This window comes from Platalea leucorodia (assembly GCF_965183815.1).
Source record: "Platalea leucorodia genome assembly, chromosome: 1".
In the NCBI taxonomy this organism is placed as follows: domain Eukaryota; kingdom Metazoa; phylum Chordata; class Aves; order Pelecaniformes; family Threskiornithidae; genus Platalea; species Platalea leucorodia.
Genome location: NC_138823.1, coordinates 142746393 through 142768889, shown reverse-complemented (window position 1 = coordinate 142768889; position 22497 = coordinate 142746393). Strand labels below are relative to the sequence as shown.

The 22497-nt window shown below is 40.6% G+C and overlaps 1 protein-coding gene across 1 annotated transcript in view; it reads right to left on the bottom strand.

The window, feature by feature from the left end:
• Nucleotides 1-22497, bottom strand: part of CDK6 (cyclin dependent kinase 6) — a 131152-nt gene that overhangs the window by 29487 nt on the left and 79168 nt on the right. The window contains exon 5 of the mRNA XM_082326630.1: nt 2435-2544. Coding sequence (XP_082182756.1) covers nt 2435-2544 — 110 coding nt within the window. The remainder of the gene's footprint in view (nt 1-2434; nt 2545-22497) is intronic.

Below are 22497 nucleotides of genomic sequence, written 5' to 3'. Positions count from 1 at the left end.
TAAACAGGATTCTGATATGTTTTGTGATGCTGTGTAGTGTTTTATTTTGAAACGCATTCTAGTGAAGTCTCCATAATATAAAAAAGCCCAGAGGAGCCTCAGTACATTTCTTCAAAATGACAGAGCTTTAAAATCTTTCAAAGAGAAAGCAAAAGAGAGTAGGGGAAGAAGGCAACAAGTACCCAGTAAGACAGTAAAAGAAAAGGTTGTCTTAATGTCAAACTACTTCTAAGCTTCAGCTGCATTCTCATACTCTTATCCTATCAACACCAGTGGAAATGCAGATCGGTGATTACCCAAGGGCACTACCATTTTCAAGCAGAAATAGCTGTTGCATTTATTCAATCTTTTGGAAATAATCCATGGAGTTTGCAAAATTTTGCAGTTTATTGCTACCAAGGTCACAGTAACATGGGTTTTCTTTTGCAATCCATCAGGAGAATCAGAAAGACAACATATATCACACAGAGAGTATTGCAACATTAACCCAATACAACAGTCCATGGAGATCGCATTCAGTGCTGTTCATTGTAGCTTTATGGCAGTGAGCCTTGAGATTAGTCTTCCAAATCATGCTTCTATACTGAAGTATGTGAAAGTCATATTGTTTCCAATGAAACAACATAGTACATACAGACTTGGCAGATTCCTGACCTCTACAGTTTTTGACAGTCTCCCAAATTTAGGACTGAGAATGTCAGACTGACCCTGCATTTGGCAAGGATAATAGAAGTCCTGGTTTTATCAAACTCTGCTGCAAGTCAGATCTCCTTTCCATTAAAAAAAAAAATCTCTTATTTTGTAATATTAATGTATTATTTGCATTTGTAAGCAAGCAGATAATTTAACTGTCCCTAATTTAATTTACTGCGTTGGATTTGGAGAGTCAGTGAGGCTCATACATCATAAAAGGAAAAATAAAATTAAATTGTTGGTGCTTGTATATGGCAATATTTCTTATCTGTCAGAATACTGCAAATTGAATGATAAAAAAATGAGAATTTTGAGCATGTAATAAAGTTCTGTGTTCAGTTGCTTGTCCTGTATCACTCTTATTGCAAATGCTAAAATGAAGTTGCTAAATCTACTATTTAAATCAGAAAAAATATCAATGGCTTAATGCTATTGTGAACCAGGCGGTATATGGGATAAGACTAAATCTTTAAAAGTTTGCAATGGGGGGTTTAATTGACACTCCTAAAATCCACATTCTTTTTCTCTCATTTTCTGACCTCATTTCTGAGTCAGAGACAGAGAGGGTGGAGTATAATAATTCTACCCAGGCCATTTGACCAGGCAAGAAGCCCAAGAAAAATTACTTTTCCATATACTGACATTAATAAGTAGTAAAATCCCAAAGTTATTTTGCAAGGCTTCAATTAGTACTTTGAACTTCATGTTGTATAAATTAAATAGTTGTTTCTCAAGGCCCTTGCACTACGGCTTCTCCTTGTAAATTATACTGATTTTGGTTTTTAGGCCACCCAGTGTATCATTTTATTTCATTTACTTTATGTATATTCTTTGATTTCACAGTGGGTGTTACAGAATGCTATACAGTTTCTACACGGAGATCACCCAGGTGATGACAACATGCACTTTTTGCCATAAGCTCAACCAAAATGCATGTGATTGATTGATTGATTGGGTTAATATCGAGACACATTTACCTTATTAAGGTTAGTGGGTGTTTGTTCCTCTCCACACCCTACATGGTACAACCTCCATATTAGTGTCCTTCCATGGGAAAAGACCAGTACACAAGTGTTCCACCCACATTCACAACTCATCTGCATCCAGCTGAAATATTTTGTAGCAAGACAGTTCTGATTGATAGCCAATTTAATCGCATCAGCTAAAAAAAAAGTCTCTTATCTGTTTTTTTTGGACTACATTTAACATCTCTGTTACTGTACACTCAAGCTAAATAATAGCTTATTCTTAAAAAAATCCTACCTCTGTTTCCTACCTCTAGAAACCAACTTTACAGTGACTTCTGAGATCTCAAATATGCCAAGAGGGGCCTACGAGCAATCACCTGACACTCCAATGCACAAACTCCAGAGCAAGACGACTCTGCTGACCACCATGCCCTGCCTTCCTCAGGGTACATACTTTCCAGAATCCAGCTTTACTCCAACTGATCAACAGCCTCTCTAACCCACTTTTATCTGCATTTGGATTCAGGTGTAGCAGGAATACAACAATGCTCATACAGGCTTTACCAAGAGCTGAGGCAGACTCCCATCAAAAAATAAAGACTCCAAGATGGCCACAAGTATGAATTCGCAATGGGTATTTACATTTTGCGCTGGAAATAAAACATCAGGCCTTTCCAATATAAATGTGATCCAGTGTATTGTACCAGACATTACTGCACATTTTTTCAAATTTCAGATGAAAAACATGAAGAAAATAAAACTGTATTTCTTACTTTCGACGGAACATTTCTGCAAATATGCAGCCAACACTCCAAAGATCAACTGGTGTTGCATAGCTGGACTGAAGCAAAACTTCAGGAGCTCTATACCACAAAGTAACAACCTGTAGAACAAAAGGGAACATAAGAGAGAACATGGTTAGCTACAGAATTACAACCTCCTAAGTGTTATGTAAACAGCTCCTGTTCAGTTTAATCCAAATTGTAAAATCTCACAGATTAGGGCAAACTGGTTTGGCCAGTGCATAGAAAAGGGTCCTGCATGGAAAATCTCACTATGGATAGCTGCAATGATGATGAGTTGGGAAGTGAGACCACTTCTTGTCAAGAACAGTGCAGTTTGGGGTACAACAAAAATACAATATCAGAGTACAGCCTTGGTGTGATATCACAATATCACAGCACACTACCAGAACAACTCTTTGGAGCTTTTGCAACTTACAGACCCCAAACACTTCCCAGTGGAGATTTGGACTCTCTGTAGAGCAAACGTTAGTCTATTGAACAAGGCCTCTCTTTCTTAAACAACTTTTGTGGACCCCTTAGATGTAGTCACCAGAGCCAAACTGGAAACAAATAAGCTAGGGAATACTGTGGGTTTACCTGTAGGACAAACCAGAACCTGTAGCCCATGGCTGTATTATAATAATTACAAATAATACAAATAATACTTTATGTATTATTTTTTGTAAAAGAAACAGGGTTAGCTCAAGTGTACGGGCCAACCTGGGTAAACATGTCTGACCTGTCTCAAAAGTTCTCTCTGAAGAAACTGAAGAAATTTTAACTTTTTTTTTTTATCAGTTGGATACAGATTAAGTCAACCCCCCCCCAAAGCTGTCCCTTACCAAAGGCATTCAGTGCTGTCCACTGTGGTTTCCTCGCACACAGAGGTACCTTAAACTGCCAGTTTTCAACAAAGCAACACAGCACAGGGGTCCTTGGCAGATTCCTGACCTTTATAGTTGTGTGACTGTCTCCGCCCCCATGCTGCTGGTTAGACCAGCACTAACTTCTCTCACAATTTATTTCCAAATGATACACTCTTTCCCAGGGACATATGCCACGTAAAGCGTCTGCTTTTAGGTTGTTCTTGTCCTGGTGGTCATGTCGCAACATGTTGTAGAGCCCCAGTGGGAATTTTACTGGCACTGCTCCATCGGTGTACTTTGATGAGTCCTGCACATTGGACCCACAACAGAGATGGGACAGCTTATATTTATCCTTTTGTTTCCCACAAGTAGACCAAATAATACAGATGAAGCTGGCTGTATCTTCAGTATATTTACAGAAGAACACAAGGAGCTTCTTCAGCGTTCTGCGTGAGCTAGTATGCTGCTAGAATATAATCTCAGAGGCACGGGAGTATCCTGCTCCTGAATACAGTTATAATCCAGCCATAACAACACATCATCATCAGCTAAATACCAGTATTTTCTTAGTGTGTGCTATAATTTAAACTTCTGACTATTAATCTGGGGGCAGGGAGGGTCTCAACAATTATTGGTTTGTTTCTCCAACAAACACAAAGGTGGGAGATGCAGCATTCAGGAGCATGAAACAAAGCAAAAACACTGAAAAGAAACAAGTGCAAAGATAAGAATGGAAATAACTTTTAAAATTATGTTAACTGGGATACTGAGTTCTGAATTTCAAGACCAGTACAAAGAAATGTGTAAGAAGAGTGATTTTTTTTAATGATAACAATATAATTGTATTCTAAGCAAAAACAACAATGGAAGTAATCAGCCGAATTTGCTGGTCAAAGCCAGCTGAAACAAAAGCAAATCCAACATTTATTACAATCATTACATGCCCCGACAGCCTTTGGAACTACTGAATGGCTATTGAAGGGAGGTTCACGGATATTTGCACAAGTGGTCATATTTGCTAACAGTCCTCTTAAATGCTTTGATCTGTATTCATAAAATTTGTCTTTGAAACAGTTCAATAACACAGTGCAAAGTACTGCACTGGCAAGGTAGACTTCCAGATACCCGTCCACAGAAACAGATTCCTGTGTGGAAGCTGGGCATTATTTAACTCCGTTTGTCTTGTTCCTGATTTGGTACCATATCAGTGATGCTTTTCCAAAATATTTCTCTTTATAAAAACCAGAAAAGTTTCTTCAGAGATTCATTCCAGGGAAAGAAGACAAATGTAACTGGAAGTCAGGGATTTTTACGGGAGCTGCCCTATCTGAGTCAGACAGAATTCCTCCTAAAACACATATATATTTTTCCTGATGCAGATATACCTCTAAAAATGAACTGCACTTTTATTCTCTCAGTACATTTGTGGAAAAGCTTATTGAAGAAATGTTGCTTTGAGAAATTAGGTGTAACAATTTCAACCCATTATTGTCAATGGCTGGGCGCAGTGTCAGGAGCAAGAGCTGTATGATCTCTGATCTGTGGGAATACCACCAAACCTCAAGATTCCTGGTTTGAGATCCACACAGCTCTTCTCACACAGAGTGAAAGGGTGCTTTATTTTCCCCAGTCCCACCAGCCCTGCCGTATTACGGCTCTGTACTCTCATAGGCAAAGGACTGGGGGATGCGTGGTTGTGAGAGTCTGAATACTTCTGACAATGTGTGCCCCAAGCTGAAGTCCCTTTTCCAGGGAAACACGGCACAGGACAGCTGCTCCTTTCCTGAGAGGAGCGTCGCAGCTTGTGGCCGGTCCCCAGGTGCTCGCTCAGGGGGAACAGTGCTGTTTTCAGGAGGCTGCGGAAGCGTGCAGCACATTAGCTGCTTCTCCCACGTGACCACTTACTGGCACAGTTCCCCAAGCATTTGCACCCTGCTACGCTCCATGCATGCGTACACAAGGGAGTGGGAGATTTTACTTCTGAGTAATTTGGAAACTTAAACCTTTAAAAAAAAAAAAGATTTCCAAAGTCTTACAGTTAAATTCCAGCAAATGCCTGACTGCTTTGTAGTCAGAGAGGAAGTAATCTGTGTTGAGCTGTTTTGATATACTCTGTCGTTACTGTGTAATTATAAAAGTGACCAAGTAACCTTTATGGTTTGTAACATGCAAGTCTGTGTTTCAAAATGTGAACCTGAAAGGGATCAAAATGTACCAAAATGTCAGCTCACACACAAATAATGCCACAGATGACTCCTCTAGTGGTCAGGGTCTTCTCCTGAAAAGCACAGGATGATGCAGATGATGCAGTGGTTTTGACACACAGTTTCACACTCTCTTTCTCTCACCGTAGAAACGAAGAAAATATTTGTGGACATTCCATTAACATTTGCAGATAAGAAGAAATGAAAATTATTCTGAACACAGGATATGGTGAGGCTGAACAACTATATCATCACTTCCTCTTTAGCACAGTTCTGACTTAGAATGAAAAAATGCTTTGCTTAGGTAAGCCACACCACCAGTGAGACAGGCTCTCCCTGAGACATAGAGCACTTGATATAGAGCAGCTTGATAAAGTCCCATTTTTAGGATGAAAAAAGCAAGCACCTGCATCAGTACGTTTCACTTAAATTCTGCCTCTCCTGAAAATCTGACACACACATAATGTGGCACACGGTGATTGCTCTGTAGGAAAAGCGGTTCGTGCTCACATGCTGACAGAGATCCTAAATTGAGCGCAAGACTCCTAAATACTTTGGAGGTTGTAGGCTTTAGCGACCATGTTGCATTTTAGTCCTCTCATCTAATAAACTACCCTCCTTTGCCTCCTCCTCGCTCCTCCTCCCGCTGCCTGGCCTCTTTAGCTCCTCTCTTACACCAGCCAGGTTCCTCCCAGCTATGCCCCAGCCTCCTCACTCTTCTTCCCTGCCTCTGCCTTTCTGCCACATGCCAGTGCCCCCCTGACAGCGTCACCAAACATGCCTAACCCCCTGATGCTCATGTGCAAACACCCGGGTGGACACAGCCTGCTGCCCCGCTGCGTCCCATGTGCTCTGCCTTCCCTCACGTTCCCTGTCTGCTCCCTCGCAGCCTCAAACTCCCTTGAATTTCACACCCTGTCTCTTCTTCTTCCAATTGCCTCCAAATGCTTCGGGGCCGAAGTAGCTCCTTTTCCCCGTTTAGCTTCTCAGCCCACTCTGCCTGTCCTGAGGATACCCTATGACATTTGTATTTCATACATTAAGCTACATACGAAAAGATTGAGAATAATTCATATACTGGAAGGAGTACATACCTAAATGAGTAACTATGCTCCATTTCCAGTGCACATTTTATGTTTCCACTACCCAGATAAGATGGGATGATATCAGATAAGAACAATATCAGTAGCTGCAGATCACTGCTTCTAACAATTCAAATGTCAATAGATTCAGGCAGCACTTTGGGATGAAACTAAATGAAATGTGTATCTGAGAGACGTTAGAAAGGAAAAGAACATCTGCAAAAGTCTACCAAGACTGTGTCTGACCCTCTAAAGAAGGAAATGTGCTCAGTGAGAAGCAAGGGCAGAGCTGCATTCAGAGTCAAAAGAAGAAAGAGAACTTTATTTTGCAATAGAGCTTTCTGCCTTATTATACCTGACAGATGTTGCTATCTGGGACCATCTAGCCCCAGGAGTTTCAATCCTGCACTTCATGGCACCTGTTTCTGATGAAAAATCAAATTAGTGGTAAGTATCTGCTCACTAGCAATGCGAACACAAGAACTAGGCATTGTGTCAGTCTCATTTAATTTCCATTTACTTTACAGAGCAGATTTTCACTTTTGGATAACTGCTTAATTTAAATGGATCTGCACAATACACAGCCTTTCCAAATATAGTTGCTGTCTGAATAGCATACAGTTCAAAAAGGACAAAGACAAACAGAGGTTTAGGGATGGGGTTGAGTAACAGAGACACAAAAGACTACATTTCGGTTTGCCACAGACTTTAAGTACAGACCAATGCTCAGTTGCACAGCTACAGGAACAAAGCAGGGATCAGACTGTAACACAGCGGCTATGTCTGTGCTAGGAAATTAAATGGGACAGGAAATGTTCCTTTGGCACTGAGACCAACAGGCACAGAGTGGCCTATGTCCATATTATTAAATTCTCAGCCTCCCAAAAAAGGTGACCGCATGCAAACTGTTTATTGGGAATGGTCTTTGGTCCATGCTTAACTGTGCCTAGGAACTGTCTGGGGAAAGGCTGGTTGGCATAACCCAAAACCATGCCAGGAACCATTCTAATAATTTAACAGTATAGACAATTGAGCTCCAGTACCCACGAATGTTTCCTGGCACTCTTTAATCTACTAGCCAGTGAGTCACGCTGTGGCCCCGGGTCTTCCTTTCACTCCAGAGAGAAGGCGTTTTGCTATGCTTCCCTCATCCCCGCTGATTCAGAGGGGGCTCCAGGAGGGCGATGGGGTGGGGGAGGCATGGCCCTCTCCTCATCTCACCCAGCAACTGATCTCATTTTACCCTAAGTGTTTTGTACCGGTCAGATGAAGCCGTGCTGCAACTGCTTACCGTCTATCAGGAGAATCTAACTGACTGGCCCACAGGTAGACATCTTCCTTTTAGACATCTAAAGCTGGATGAGATTAACTGTACTCTAATTAGTTCTAAGGGAACTTTGAAGAGGCCTATAAAGCCTTTTAAAATATTAACTTTCATAGAAATCATGCCACAGAAGCAATTAGCAGGATGCTTAAATTCATACATACAAATTATCCTTAAATCCAAATAAAAATCTTCCAAATCTTTTGCTTTTGTGAGTGTGGCTTCTACTGTACTCTTTTTGGTGCTGATTTTGTTAATTATATTTGCCATTAGACACTGGCTCATTTCATTGCTTAAAGCATTTCTGCCTCATGAAAGATTATTTGTAAATTTTTTTTTTGTTAAGTTCCCTAACATGGTTCTTAAACAGTTTGTTCAGTTCTCACTAACAGGGCTTTCACATTATCTTTGGGGCATCTTTTTGACTCTTTTTCATTTATTTTTGTCCTTTCTTTTTGTTTAAAAAGGAGGGAATACAGCTATAGAATATATGGTGCAGTATGTAGAATATAGCTCTTTAGTGTTGCTTCGTCATCTCCCAACTTCACAAAAATCTATCGCTTCAAACTGTTCAGGAGGATTTAAAGTGGAATCTTTCCAACTTCACTGTGGAACTGCTACTGCATGGCTTCTTCTTCAGGTCTGGGACTCTAAAATGACTTGCACAATTTTCTTCAAACTTTGTAGAAATTTCTCCTCAGCTGTATGACTAAGCCTGACACATTCACCACAGACTAGCTGGAGAGGACAGAATTACAGACGGCTAAAAATCTGGGCTTGCATATTGATTGAAGCCTGGCTTCAATCTCCGCAGCGGAGAGACTCGCTTTCCCTAACGCACCTCCCTCTCACTTGCTAGAAACGCTGCGCTGAATCTCCACCGAGTCTGGAAACAAGAAATGTAATTTCTTAAATGAATTTGCTTAAAAATGGCTCACTGGTCTTACAGTGTAATGTTACTTAAAATGAAGTCAATGTAATATTAAAAATTGCTTAGGAAAAGAAAGAATTTGTCTAATCATGTTTCATCACCTGCAGCCTGGAATAGTGACTGACAACCAGGACTGAGCAGGGCAGAAGTGGCAATTCAGAGGGTAGGTGACACTAAGTTAGGAGGCGATGGCATTTCTGCAGGATCACGGGCTCTGACACTTTCCCTGCACGCTGCTCTATGCCTCCCAGGGCAGCCCAAGGTGGCCCTGCTCTGTGCTGTGCAAGCAGACCTTCGGCCGCCTCCAGCCCTCTCACACACCGGAATGGCCCCTAGTTGCTCTGCTCCAGCAGTGGGGACATTCCCCACCTCCCCTTCTGCCTCCATGCTCCCCAGGGACACCCCAAAGACCTGCGGGAGCAGAGCACACCTATGCCATATAGGGAAGCTTTTTGTGCGCGTGTGTGTGTGTGTGTGCGTGTGAGACCCAGGACACAAGGGAAGGGATAGTCTGGGGTGTGCTGGAATGGGGGAGCAAGGAGAGAGAAGATGAGGAAGGGAGAGAGGGATAATGCCTCATTGCACCCTGCAGCACCTTGCACAGCAACCTCCAGCACGGGGAGACAGCCCTTTCAAAACCTGCCTGTCCAAAAGGTATAATAAGGCCAACATAGGTGATGGTAGCATAGGCTTTTTAGCCTTTTTACCCTTACTTCAGCACATTTTTCAACCCTGGTTTGGAAGAGGAGTGTGTCTGCTTTACTTGCTGGGGACTGTCTTACTGTATTTTCCCACCACTATCCCTAAATCATTCGCTAAGCATTCTGCGTTTATAAAACAAGCCTAGGACTCGCTTTAATCTGTCTCTGAAGACCTACTATTATTTCTAACTGTGATGGAGAAGGTAATAATCACTACATTATACAATGTACTTTAGTTTCCATGGATTATATCAGCCTGAATAATTATATTGGTTTAATCTCTTTTTTGAGTAGTGGTTCTTCTACTATGATGTAATGGTTTTCGGTTCCATTGCAGAGATAGGTATGGCTGGAGAGAACATTTCTTTCTTAGAGAAAGATGATTATATTTTTTCTGTTTATAGAAACATTAAAATAGTTTCCCTTTTAAAGTAAAAGTGAACCAAACTACCCCGGTGGCTTTCAGAAAGCATTTTATTTCTTGACAAAAGGTTTAATATATATATATAAAAATGACATCCTTTCAAGTGCTATGGGTCTCATGAAGTGCACGTGGTAATAGCAATTTTATCTCCTTATTCACATTTGTCTTCGGTTTAGGCACAAGCTTAATTAACTGATTTGTGAAAAGTGGAAGGATCGTTGTTATTATTTCATTAGTTAAATCATCAAGCAAAAAATTATCTGTTTATAGAAGACACAAATCCTGATCACGTGTACCACCCACTATCAAGTTGTTATTTTAGAATGTGATCTCCTCTTTTTGATGCTAAAACATCTGTGCTTCGAAGAAAGCAAGTTTTAGCATCTACTGTAAGATAACTTGACAAATAAAGAAGCCATTAATTTCTTTGATGGTTTATACACACAAAACTAATCAGAATTTTGGTTTTTTTATTTCTAGGAAGAACCACATAACCCAGTGTGATGATGCTGCTGAAGAATATTTCTAGGTACATCCGTTGGCAGTAGGAGTGCACATGTGTGTGTGTGTGTGTGTGTGTGTGTGTGTGTGTGTTTGCACATCATGTGTGCATATATAAACTCTAGCGGAAGATACCTTACCTACATTCAGTGGTTTTTACCTCAAAAGTCTCTGTGTGCTAAGTAGCTGTGTGCAACAGCTACTAGAAAGGAAAACCGGCTCTTAGATGAGGTAATATTCTCAACCATTAGTGATAATTCAGAACTTACCTCAAAACTAATACAAGGAAATATATTTCCATTAAGCAGAATATTTCATAGAATTCTCCACTGACACCATACAGAGAACATTTCTGAGACACTACTTGAAACTTCACTTGAAAGGTGTTTTATCTTTATACAAAGAGAAAGAAGCAAAAATAACATCAGCAACACTGCCACACCTGATCCAGAGCCCACGAAAGTCAAAGAAAGACTTGCCAGGGCTTGTTGTGTATTAAAATCAAAACAATGATGCCCTAATCTCTAAGCTGCAGAGCAGCCTTCTATGGAACATGGGACAGCTCCATTCTTTACAGAAGTGGTCAGGTTTGCATGCAACGAGGCTTGTGCTGATATTGCAATGTATTTACCTATCAAGATACTTGACAACACTGAGAGTGACAGGCTTTAAAAAAAAGTAGCCATTCTTCAGTCATGCTTCAAGACTCAATAATCAAACAAAATTTGTAGACTGAAACAGCAAACTCTAATAATCTATCTCAGAGCTGAAAAAAACACAAAGGCAGAAAGAAATAAACACCATTGGCTTCTTATGCTGATCAAGTCAAACATCTACTATAAGAAAGAAGAGAATTCCTTTCACAATACCAAAAGAAACAAAGCATTAAAAAGGTGGCAGCCTGCGACTGTGCCTTGGAACATAGGTCTTGTTCTGGATCTGGCTGCAGCAGTTTGGCACGTTTTCACTCGGATCAGTCACCTGTTGGCATTAGCTAGCTGAGGGAAGTGTCATAATTTCTAGTACCAGATCTTGGGCCTTGTTTCAGTTGCTTTGCTCTACTCTATGTCTTTAGGTAGCCATGAAACCAACTCATCTAGCACCCTACATATTCCCACTGGGTGGAATCCAGCTCTTCTACAGTCTCTCACATCACTTATGCCCATTCCCTGGGAGAAGGAGAACATGTAGCTCTAACTTGCACCAAGGACCAAGCCATGGTTGGCTCCATGCTGAGATCCCCAGAAGCTGCCCTTGTGACTGCCCCATCTCTTCCTGAGTTCATCATGGCTAGACTAGAGAATCTGAGCCTTACCACTTACGGTTTGGCTTTATAATGAAGACCAGCTTTCCATTGCTACTAGAAAACCAGAGTCTGGTTAATACAAAAAAGTCTCCCCACTTCCTGGGGTGCTGTGTTAGACTTCAGTTCTGAACAGAAAAAAACTAAATAAAGCAAAACCATGAAGGCCACCACAGACCTCTCTCCCACGGAACTTGGGCCCACTTCTGTTTCAAACCATCCTTAACAAAAGGAGACAATGCACAGAGAAAATACTGCCTCAAAGAATGGATCAACTACTGCCAGTTCTCTAGGTGAGAGGCTTTACCGTGGACTCTACAGCTACTTCTAGATGAGAAAGAAGGTGAAATTAAAAAGTTTTTAATGAAACACAACCATCAAAATTGACCTGAACAAGTGAGTCACTCTCAAAAAGAAACACTGTACCATTTTTAGGCAAATGTAACCACTGTGTCAGAGTTTAACATAGAAGTCTGTTAGGATCCTGAATTGTTATAGACTACCATGAATAAAATGAAGTTTTTCAGCTTGGGACTCTAAAAAAGGGGAAACTTGGTGCAAACAACATCTACAAGATACTGTTTTCAGTCAGTTGAGAATGAAACTTATGAGCTATTGCTGTGCTTTGAGTTAATGGCCAAAGCTGAACTGGAAAGTAAGGACACAAATAGCAATCAGGGCATATAAGTAAGAGAGGTGTACTTTTTTGCATACGGCAGGGTGAGCAGACGACATGTGTGCATGAGTGGGTTAGCTCCTGAGTAAGAGCTTACCTGATCTTTACCCAGAATGTGTAATGAAGGTAAAATAAGCTCAGTCCCAATTAATCTGAAAATATTTCTCCAAATGTCTTTTATACTGAAAGTCTGATTTGGACAAGAGTAGTCTCTGGCACATCTAAAATTAAGATATTTGTCTGGATAACTTATAAAGCTGATACATATGAGAAATTTCCTATCTCCACTACATTTTAGCTACAGTTGTTAAAAATTCTCGTTATAACTTTGGGGTCTCTTCATTTCTATGTCCCATCAACTCCTAGGAGAAGCACTCATCACCAGCGGCACTAAGAGCTGTAACCTTTCCCCAGCAGCATGGCATGGTATGGTGGGAGCTCCCACAGCACCTGCTAGAGTTTTATGCAGCCACACAGCTCTCCTCTCTCAAAGTAGATTGGGGCTGTGATGCCCCCATTGGAAATGGAAACTTGTGCTCCTAGTGATACAGACTCTACCAAGTCTGTACGAAGGGGCCTGGAGGCAAAGTACCAGTTTCATCGATAGCCTGGTATAGTATATAAAAGGGCTAGTGGAGCAACACCTGCCAGTGATGCTCATGTGAAGCGATAGCTTACAGTTAAACCTCCCGTATTACAGCAAAACCCAAAGGGAACCCAGGGTTGCAAACAAGGCAGCTTCTCTGCAGTAGAAGCTCCTCGTGGGATGTACCTGCCCTCACTACTTCACAAGGTGCAGACTTCAATCCTATTATCACCACGATGGCTGACATGAAGCTGGACCTTCCTACGCCTATGGCACAAAGAATTTGAGCAACTCTAAACACTGCAAATCTGTTTTACATTTGAAATTGCATGCAGTAGATTTTACTATGGCTTTGAATAAATGTATGGCTTTAAATTGATGTAAGTAAAAAAGTAAATGACACCATAGCAATGAAACTCCCGTGAAACGTGTTTCAAGGGCTCCTTGAAATTACATTTGGGAAACAAAACCCTCAGAAAACATCTTTCTTTCTAAAAACAAATGAGAAAAGACGTTTGGAAATATACAGGTTGCCAGAAAGAAAGAAAAAGATTAACTTTCTATATATAGATGCAATATATGGACAGGTGTATGTGTTTATATGCACTTAAACATACCACAGATCATTAGAAATCAGTTGAGTTTTGAAGTAAATATCAGCAGGACAAGGACCTGCTGTAGATACGTGATTTCATGGCAAAACCAAGACTGGATAGAAAGGACAAAAAGACTAAGGGAAGTCTTCAGGCTATCTGAATCTGACATTTAAGTAGCTTTGTGAGCTTAAGACCAATAAAATGCCGGGCACAATCTGCTGACTTTCCAAGGCTATGAGCTTTATAGGCATCTTTACTCATCAAATTCCTCTTAGTCTGAAAGTGTCTGTGGGTCTTAAGTGTAGATGGTCACACATATTAGAAAGGCTTGTCCTGGAGAAACAAGCATTTGCCTTTCAGCTGAAGCTCTACGGCGTGTGATGCATGTTTAGGCAGACAGATACCCTAGATACCTGGATGTTCTCAACAGAAGTCCATATGGAGTCCTACCTGGTGAAGCCATGTTTGCATCCACGTTAACATCTTGTACAGATGTTATTATGTTAATCTCAAAGTGGAAACTCAGCCTGAAGGGGACTTAATTGGCACCTCCTACATCCAAGCAAATACTTTGACCACTAGGCTAGAGGTTTTTTGGGTGACAGCTCTTTCCTTGCCTTTGCTGAAGCCAAGTCACTATTCTGCCAGGAGTATATGAGTCATGGGGCAAGACTGTGTCTGAAAGTAGCTGAGTGCTTAAGAACAATCAGCTGGAAGGGGCGAGGAGCTGAGTTTCTGGATACTGCTCTCTGGAATGTGTATGCATTTTACATTAGACCATCACTGGATAAAAATAAAAGCAGGCATTAATTACATTAACCAGGCTGGATTCTACTTTGGATCTAGGCAGATTGTATTCCATCTCTCTGACTCTAATGGATGGGACTCATAAAAACTCTAGAAGACGGCACTCTGTGTCATTCTGTGGAGAAAGAAGCAACATCTCCTCCCTTGCTACTTGATACGCTACTCACTAGCCAAAACTTAGGATTCATAGTGCAAAGTGAAGCCCAAGATTTTTAAAGAATCCAAAAGAAAATTTCCTTTACTTATAAATGCTAGAGGATTTTCTAAACTGATGTTAAGAATCTGAAGATTTAGCAGAAAACCAGAATGTTACTGTTGGTCCAATGCTAGACCTTGCTAGGCTTTATTTCCCAATTTTAACTTTAAAGCTTGTATGATTAATTTGTTATTTTCAAGAATTTCAGATTCCAAGGGAAATTAATTACAGGTAACATATTGTATTAGTTGGATGAAAAAGATCTGAATTAGTCTAGATCACTGAAGACTCCACTCCAGAGTGGTTATAGACTTATAAAAGTATGAAATGATCTATTTGTGAAAATGAGTTGTAGAACAGACTTCTACAGATGATTCATCTCTCTCAAAATCGATACAAAGCATCTTATTTAAGCTAAAGAGATAATAGCTTAAGACAATACAAACAGGAATGTTCAAGGTAATGAGTGCTTTCGTGTTACAAGTTCTCATGTCTGAGGGCACTGCATCAGTCTAAAGGACAATGAGATAAGAACAATATTGGTAGTTACTAACAAATGGCAGATAAAAGAGCTCTTCTGGATTCTGATTAAGTGACAGCATTCTACACATTCCTGTGAGTTGAGAAAGTTTGCCTGAGAACAGCAGCTATGTTACATGTGAAGTACCACTAAACAAGCATATCTCTATGTTTTCAAATTCCAGCGTGAGTAATGGCTCTTTCCCTCATCTCTTTAACTTGAACAGAAGCTCCCTCTCTCCTTCTGGACATGCAGGAATAACTTGCTGTGCTTCAGTTTCCATTAAGACGTATAAATGTATATGCTGAAAGTAAAGAGAAGTTCTGTAGGACTCCATGGCTGCGAGCCAATGTTTACAATCCCCTGGGTGGGAAATGCCGGGTGAAAGGCTCTCCATGGCAGGCTGCAGGAGTCTTTGCTGTTGCCGCCAATGACCTTCTGCCTCTGTTTTCAAAGTAGCTCCCTTGTTAACCCCTTGTACACTGTGTGCATAGAGGCCTTAGAGAGGAAACACTTTCTCTGAGAGTCCAAATCCACTTCCAGGCATCTGTTTGACAGGCTCGGATTTCAGCAGTGGTTAAGGGAGTGTGGACTAATACATGTACTCTGCATCTGCTGTTGGAGTTGTGGCACTGAAACGTATTTTTAACAGTCCAGAACTGTGTTTAGCTCTGTTCTGCATGTTACAAAGTGAATGTTTTAGTTCTCTCTGGCCAATCAGTAGCAATGTTGTTTGCTAGTAGTGGCAATACCTTCTGTGTGGGTCTATTCGGGAGAGGAATGATACTTAAAATTGAAGACAGGCTGAACTGCCATTGACACAATGGAGATGATACACCACAAGGGAGCACTTGGTGTGGAATAGAGATCTACTACTTTAAGAGGTTTTGCCCCTCTCCTGCCTGATAATGAAAAATACATTGTTCAGGAGGTCTCCTCCTGTGTCACGTCCCTTTTGCTGCTCTGTGAATCACTCATGGCTCCTAACGGTTTAGGAAGAGTCCTTATAAAAAAGATAAAAATGGACATACAAAAAAGGCCTTCTAAAATGTTTATCGCAAAATGTAATCCAGCTTTGAAAAGGGAGAATAAATCAAATCGGAACTAATATTCAAGAACTAGTGTAAATGTTCTGATGGTCTCAGAGAGGGAGCCAAGAGCTCTTGTGATAACATCAACCTTACTACCAGGTGATCTTGGAATAATCAGTTTCATAGTCTATATGTATTTCCCCATCACCATCATGATGCTTGTTCATGCCTCTTCCCCACAAAGATCTGTTCTCAGAAGCAATCATTCCAGGCAAAAATCTCCCTACATACTCCCTGCAAGGGAATAAGAGTGCCTGCCACCTCCAGAAAACTTTCACAGCATTAACAGCCACATAGGGACAGCAACATCCTACCCCCCCTCCATGAACTTTCAGAGGAAGTCCTGTAAATAACATCCTCATGCAGTCAGGAAATCCTTCAATGCAGGGCTCCATGGATGCTGAGGAGGAGAGAAGAGAGAAGCAGCGCTAGAAGCTAGAGCTTCTGCAGAGAAACCAAGCCCAAGTGCCAACAGCTCTGGGATTGACACAGATCAACAGTCCCTAAAGTTGTTGCATGGTCTAAGGGTCTAAACCTAAAGGTTCAGAGAGAAGGTACTGAACAAGCTGACAGGACCTCATCTATTCTTCTGAGGCAAAAAATGTCATGTATGAAAAGGCTAATGTTATCAGGTTGTGTTGAAAAAGCCAACTGGACATCTCATAAAAAGCTCCAACCTAACTCCAAATACGCATGTAATTCCTACTGATTTCAGTGGAAGCTCTGGGTGGTTAGAGGAAGATATCTTCAGACAGTGGAATCATTTATATTTAGATGTATCCTTGGTTTTAATTGTTCGTATTTTAAAAAGTAATTTTAGAAACAAGAAATTAGAAATAACCTATGTTTTCTAGAGAGTATGCAGTTCCATCTAATAAATACTATCTATTTTTTCTAGGAAAGTGGCAGTCTGCAGGGAAAAGGAATTTTTTACGATGGCAAATAAAGAATGGATTTCGTTTAGAATATTTTTCTTTTTTGTTAATATCATGAGGTTATGTTACTGCTGTTTAAAATCATTAATGACTGTGGGATCAGAAACTAAGTGTTTTCAAGAGCTAACAGTATGACTGTTTTTAGAAGGATACTCTCAGGCTGAATTTAGACCAAGTTAGTTTTTGTAATATGAAGCTTTTACAAAACATGGGTCTAAATGACCCCTTCTTAAGCTTTTTTATTTACAAAGCATCTTTAAACAGCAGACAACCTTTGTTTTGTTTCGGGCTTCTGCAAGAAAATCTGAAAACGAAACTTGTTTGAAATGAAGTAGGAACAAGACTAAAATAACCCATTAGCATAATCCAGCAGAAGGAAAACAGAAGTGAACAGCACAACTAATGAAAAAAACGGAATGGATTTTAAATCTTTTCAGTTCCAGTAAAGGTGTTATCGGCAACAATAAAAGAGGCCTCTAGTGCTTCTTCTGAATAATTGAAATTTTAGTCTGGCAGCATGCCTTGAAATAAATCATGTGGAGGCTTACAGTATTTCTGAAAACAATTCTGGGGTGTAATCTTTAGGCTGAAAAATAATGTGGAGTACTGCCAATGACCTCTCTTAACCATGCTGCTGCTCCTGTTTCTAGGACCTGGGATGAACAACAGTTGACCAGGAAATGCTGTACGCAAGAATGCCATGTGTTGTAGCTCACACGTGAGGCACAAATGTAATTTTAATCAATTACATCTCAGGCAAGTACAAAGCAGATTACTTACTGCTCCCATAATAAGTGATCTATAAATCAGCTGCTTTTTCAAAGTTTAAAAGACTTGCCTTGTCCTTCACTGGGGAAGAAACCAGTGTACTTATAGGAAATGAAGCCTATTCTAATTAATCTGACTTCCAGTGAAGTTTTACATATTTTATGATGAATAATAGCTCGCTAGGCTGCAAATATATGATTTTTCATTTTCATGAGATGAAACGACGGATCTGTAATTTGGAAAGAAATTTTGCTATCGGTACATTTATGTTGCTAAGCATACACCTGCTCTTGAGCTTGGCTGACTTCAACGGGACTTAAGGAGTCTCATGCCGGTCAGCGATCAGTAGCTAGCCATGCTCATCTCTACCATAGATCTGACCCTTTTCTTCATCTAGTGTTTTTACACCACTTTGACAGGTTTTTTCCCACTGACGTCCGTAACTGTGAATAAATTACATTTATAGATGCCATTAGGGACTGGAAATGCGTAGAGGGTCTTTAAAGTGAGTAAGAATCAGTTTCCACATGTGGTGGGATACACAATGGTTGGTTATAAGGGTATGAAGAAGGGATCTATGCATAGGAAACAGCACATATATTAGTAAAAACTGAGTGATTTTGCACCTTGGCTTTTACTGAGAGAAACAGAAAGAGTCCTTTGAGACTTTCTCAGAACTCTGCAGATTCCTTCTGGTAGCAGACAACCATCGGAAGCAGCATGTATATAATACCTTCAAGGTTATAGCACGGCCTGTTACCGAAGTTATCTGCATAAGACCCTGTTTTCAGCAGTTTTTAACTTCACCAAAATTTTACTGATTACAATAACATTTTCCATGCTGGATCTCTCCGGAGTATACTCAGCTTTATTGGAATATTTCAGTTGAAGCCATTCAGGGGTTTCCATGAGTGCGGCTAGGGAAAAATACGTGGTTTGCCCATCTTAAATTCTGGTGACCTTCTTTTTGAGAAGCTCTGGTGTCCTCATGTTTTGGAACAAGGGTTGTGGAACTTGGCCTCTATGTCAAGGAGGTGCCTCTTGCTGTCCTTGTAAAACTTGGCTCCAAATTTGGCCGTGTCATAAATCTGAAAACCAGCACATGCTCAATAAGGATTTATACTAGTGTATAATCATTACACTTTCAGAAGGTTTTGTTTTCAATGAGCACGCTTCAGGCCAGCTCCAGGGGGCTCAGCAGGACATCATGGCATCTCAAGCTTTTGACTGAGTGCAGAAAGACTGTTACTCTATAAATGGTCTATACTATGTTTGAAGAGGAACCTATCAGACTCAGCCACAGAGATGAAAATAGCTGGACACACTGCGGGAAGAGAGTATGAAAGTCGAATTAAGAGAAGAGATTAAGACATCCCCTTGTTAGGTCAAAGAACAATGGGGAACAGGAGTGTGTGTGGAGAGTTGGGGTAACTGGCACTGACTGAGAAAGAAGACAATGAGCTATGGAGGGAAGAAGAAGGAAAAATGACCAGTAAGGCATGGGAGACTGGGATCAGACAAAAACTTTTAAAGGAGACAGGGACTGCTGAGGAAGGCCTGAAGCTGAAAGCAGTGGAGACTGTGAAGTTGGTGAAGGGCATGTCTGGAGCCCAGTGGAGGGGCAGAATTCACAGAGGATTTGGGATGGGAGCTAGATTGAGTAGAGAGAGGAGACTGGGCTGGAGGAGAGGTAGGAATACAGGTTTGAGAGGAAGGAACAGCAGTAGTTGTGTGTTGGAAGATGAATAGGAATCTGGGAAATCCACTGGCACTGCATCCTGCTGCCTTCCAGTTTAATCAGCTACTTATGACAGCCATCCACTGCAGCCAGATATTCTGCTAGCTCAGGTTGAAGAAATCTATGTGACTGATGCATAAGTTCAGCCCTGCTGATAACCAGCGTGCATATGAATATAATGTCAAGTGAAGAAATTCCATTTTTTTAATATACTTTTCTTTTCTTACAGAAGAAAATTGCACATGTACAAAGAAATAATGGAACAGATGACTTCCATATTTTGCAGCTAAAACCAATCACAAAAAAATCTGCCCTAAAACCAAAACACAAACAAAGAAAAAAACAAAGTACTTAACGCCAGAAAGAGCATGTGAGTTAGGAAGTGAAAACAAGCCTGTGGCAACAAGGGCCACTGGTCACTGGAAGATGGTCCAAGTACATCCAAAAATGCCGTAGAAATATATGACAATTTAAGCTCATAACAATATCTTCTTCCCCATCAATTGAACTACAGACCTGCTGTAGCTGCAAACCCTGTCACTGCCTAGTGCAGTTGGTTGTCTTCTCTATACGTATTGATAGCCTTCACACCAACTTTCATTTTCTTTGGAGAGGCTGCCTAATATCTGCAAGGCTATTTTACGTGTAGAAGAAAATAACAGCAACCTGTTCTTGTTTCTTCTCATCTTTGCTGTGTACTAGTAGTAGCAAAATCACTTACTACATTGCGTATAGTAAATCAGGAGTATAAAACTTCCTTAAGAAGACGCCAGTACCTTAACCGTTTATAAAGACAAAGGAAAGAGAAAAACAGTATCAAACGAGCATGTTTATGCAGCCTCCTGTTTTTATCCAAGTGTTAATGCTATATTGTGGGCTTTTCCCTAAACCAGATAACTCTAAGGACTGATTTCATTGATGAGTTTAAAAAGGCAGCATTCACTGCTACTGAGGGTCTCCTCCTTGCAGCTGTTGCTGTGATGGGTTGTACTTAATGAAATTTTCTCCCTCTTCCCTCTGAAAACTTAACACCTATAATTTAACATTTAAAACACAGCCTCTGTTTAAACATCTCCCAACAACAAAAATGCATACGCATTGACATCATTTTATTTCTTGTAACAAAATCATTAGATTCATGCAGCAACAACTGAACTGCTCCATACACAGTATATAGTTAAAACTGCACAACTGAAGCCAAAATATGCACAGCTAAAAGGAATGTTACAGGGGGGCCTCTCTTAGTGAACAAAGCAGGCTCAGTTTGGCTCTTTTTCCCTAGCGCTACCACATCCGCACATCGTTAGTTGGAAAATTCCAGATATATGCTGTAATTTTTTGTGCTTTTTTTTCCCAGTACACTTGAGGCTTTAGTGTCCAGATGCCATTTTCCCCCCCTTATCTGTCCCTGCTAGTTTGGGTCTTTGCCAGTTGTGGTCAACAATTAATACAGCAAAAGAAAAATACAGTACACTCCCTGGCAACTGGCAGAGGCTCACAGGAAATACCAAATAAAAACTTTATTATGTATTGTTTAACTATTTTGTTTGCCTGTGGGCCACCCTGTTGTTGGTGTAATTTAGAAAAGCATGCTCCATCTGGATGATCTGTGCGCAGGCTCATTGTTCCCAGAATCTGTCACGCACAATCACTGCTTCAGCCTGTGGCCCTCTGCAGAAAGAAGCAAAGGCATGGCAGCCCTCCAGCCTGCATTCCTTTTCATTAGACAACTTGTGACCAAATGTTAGAATAGAAGAGTAACCTTTTAATATTCATGTAATTAATTTACTTTCCCCTTTAATTATAAACCTTCACGTGAAAAGAAGAAAATAAAAAGACTTCCCTTCATGATTCTCCTCCCTCCCCCATCCTTTCTATTTGCTTTTTGGGACACGGAAGGTGCTGGGAGTTTCATTATATGTAGGTACCAGTACCTCTGTCTATTGGGAAATTCTCATGGTCCTGATATGTTTGTGAGCTTTTAATTTATGTATTAATTGCTCTGATATGTGGAATAGATTCTGAATTATAATAAAATGGGAGAAATTAAATTCTATCCTTCTATATGCCCTTGCAGCATCTGCTTCCTTGTCTTAATCAGTGGGGTAATCCATTGAACACAAAGCCATTCTTCTACATTTGAAACACAATAGACATCTAATTGAAGTTCCCTTTCATACTAAGGTCAGCATATGACTCAAAATACTATGTCAGCTGGGATTTTGGCTGTGCAGGCTTAGGTGCATAGGCAGCGCTTTGTTAGTTCTGCTTTCCTGGAAGACGGTGCCATTTTTTTCAGCTGAGGTTAGACCAATGCCCAATGTGATGCAAAAGTGTGCTCCCCACAGCTCAAAAAGTGCATTTGGTTGCCAGGGAAAGCATCTGATGTTGTAAGGTCCCACCATATGAGTTAATTTCAGCACACTGAACTGGGGCCCTGATTTCCGTGTGGGTAGTTTACCTTTTCGTTGCTGCAAACCGTTCAAAGGAATCCAATTGTAGTAGGTTGTAATTTGAGTAGATGAAGCTAAGATAGAAATTGCCTGTCTTCAAGTCGCAGCATTTAAGTTCTTGTTGCCTGATTTTGATTGGAGTTTCAATAGGCGATGAGGACATTAAGGACTCACAGAAAGCCACTTGGCATATCAAAGGATGGGGGCCCAAAAGCAGTCAAGTATCCTATATGAGATGCAATGGTTTCTATGGCAACTGAGGAAATGTTGCTGAACTTCACTCATTTTTCTTTTATTAAATAGGTATACTGCCATGTTAAGTCTGCAAGTGATCAACATACATAGAAGT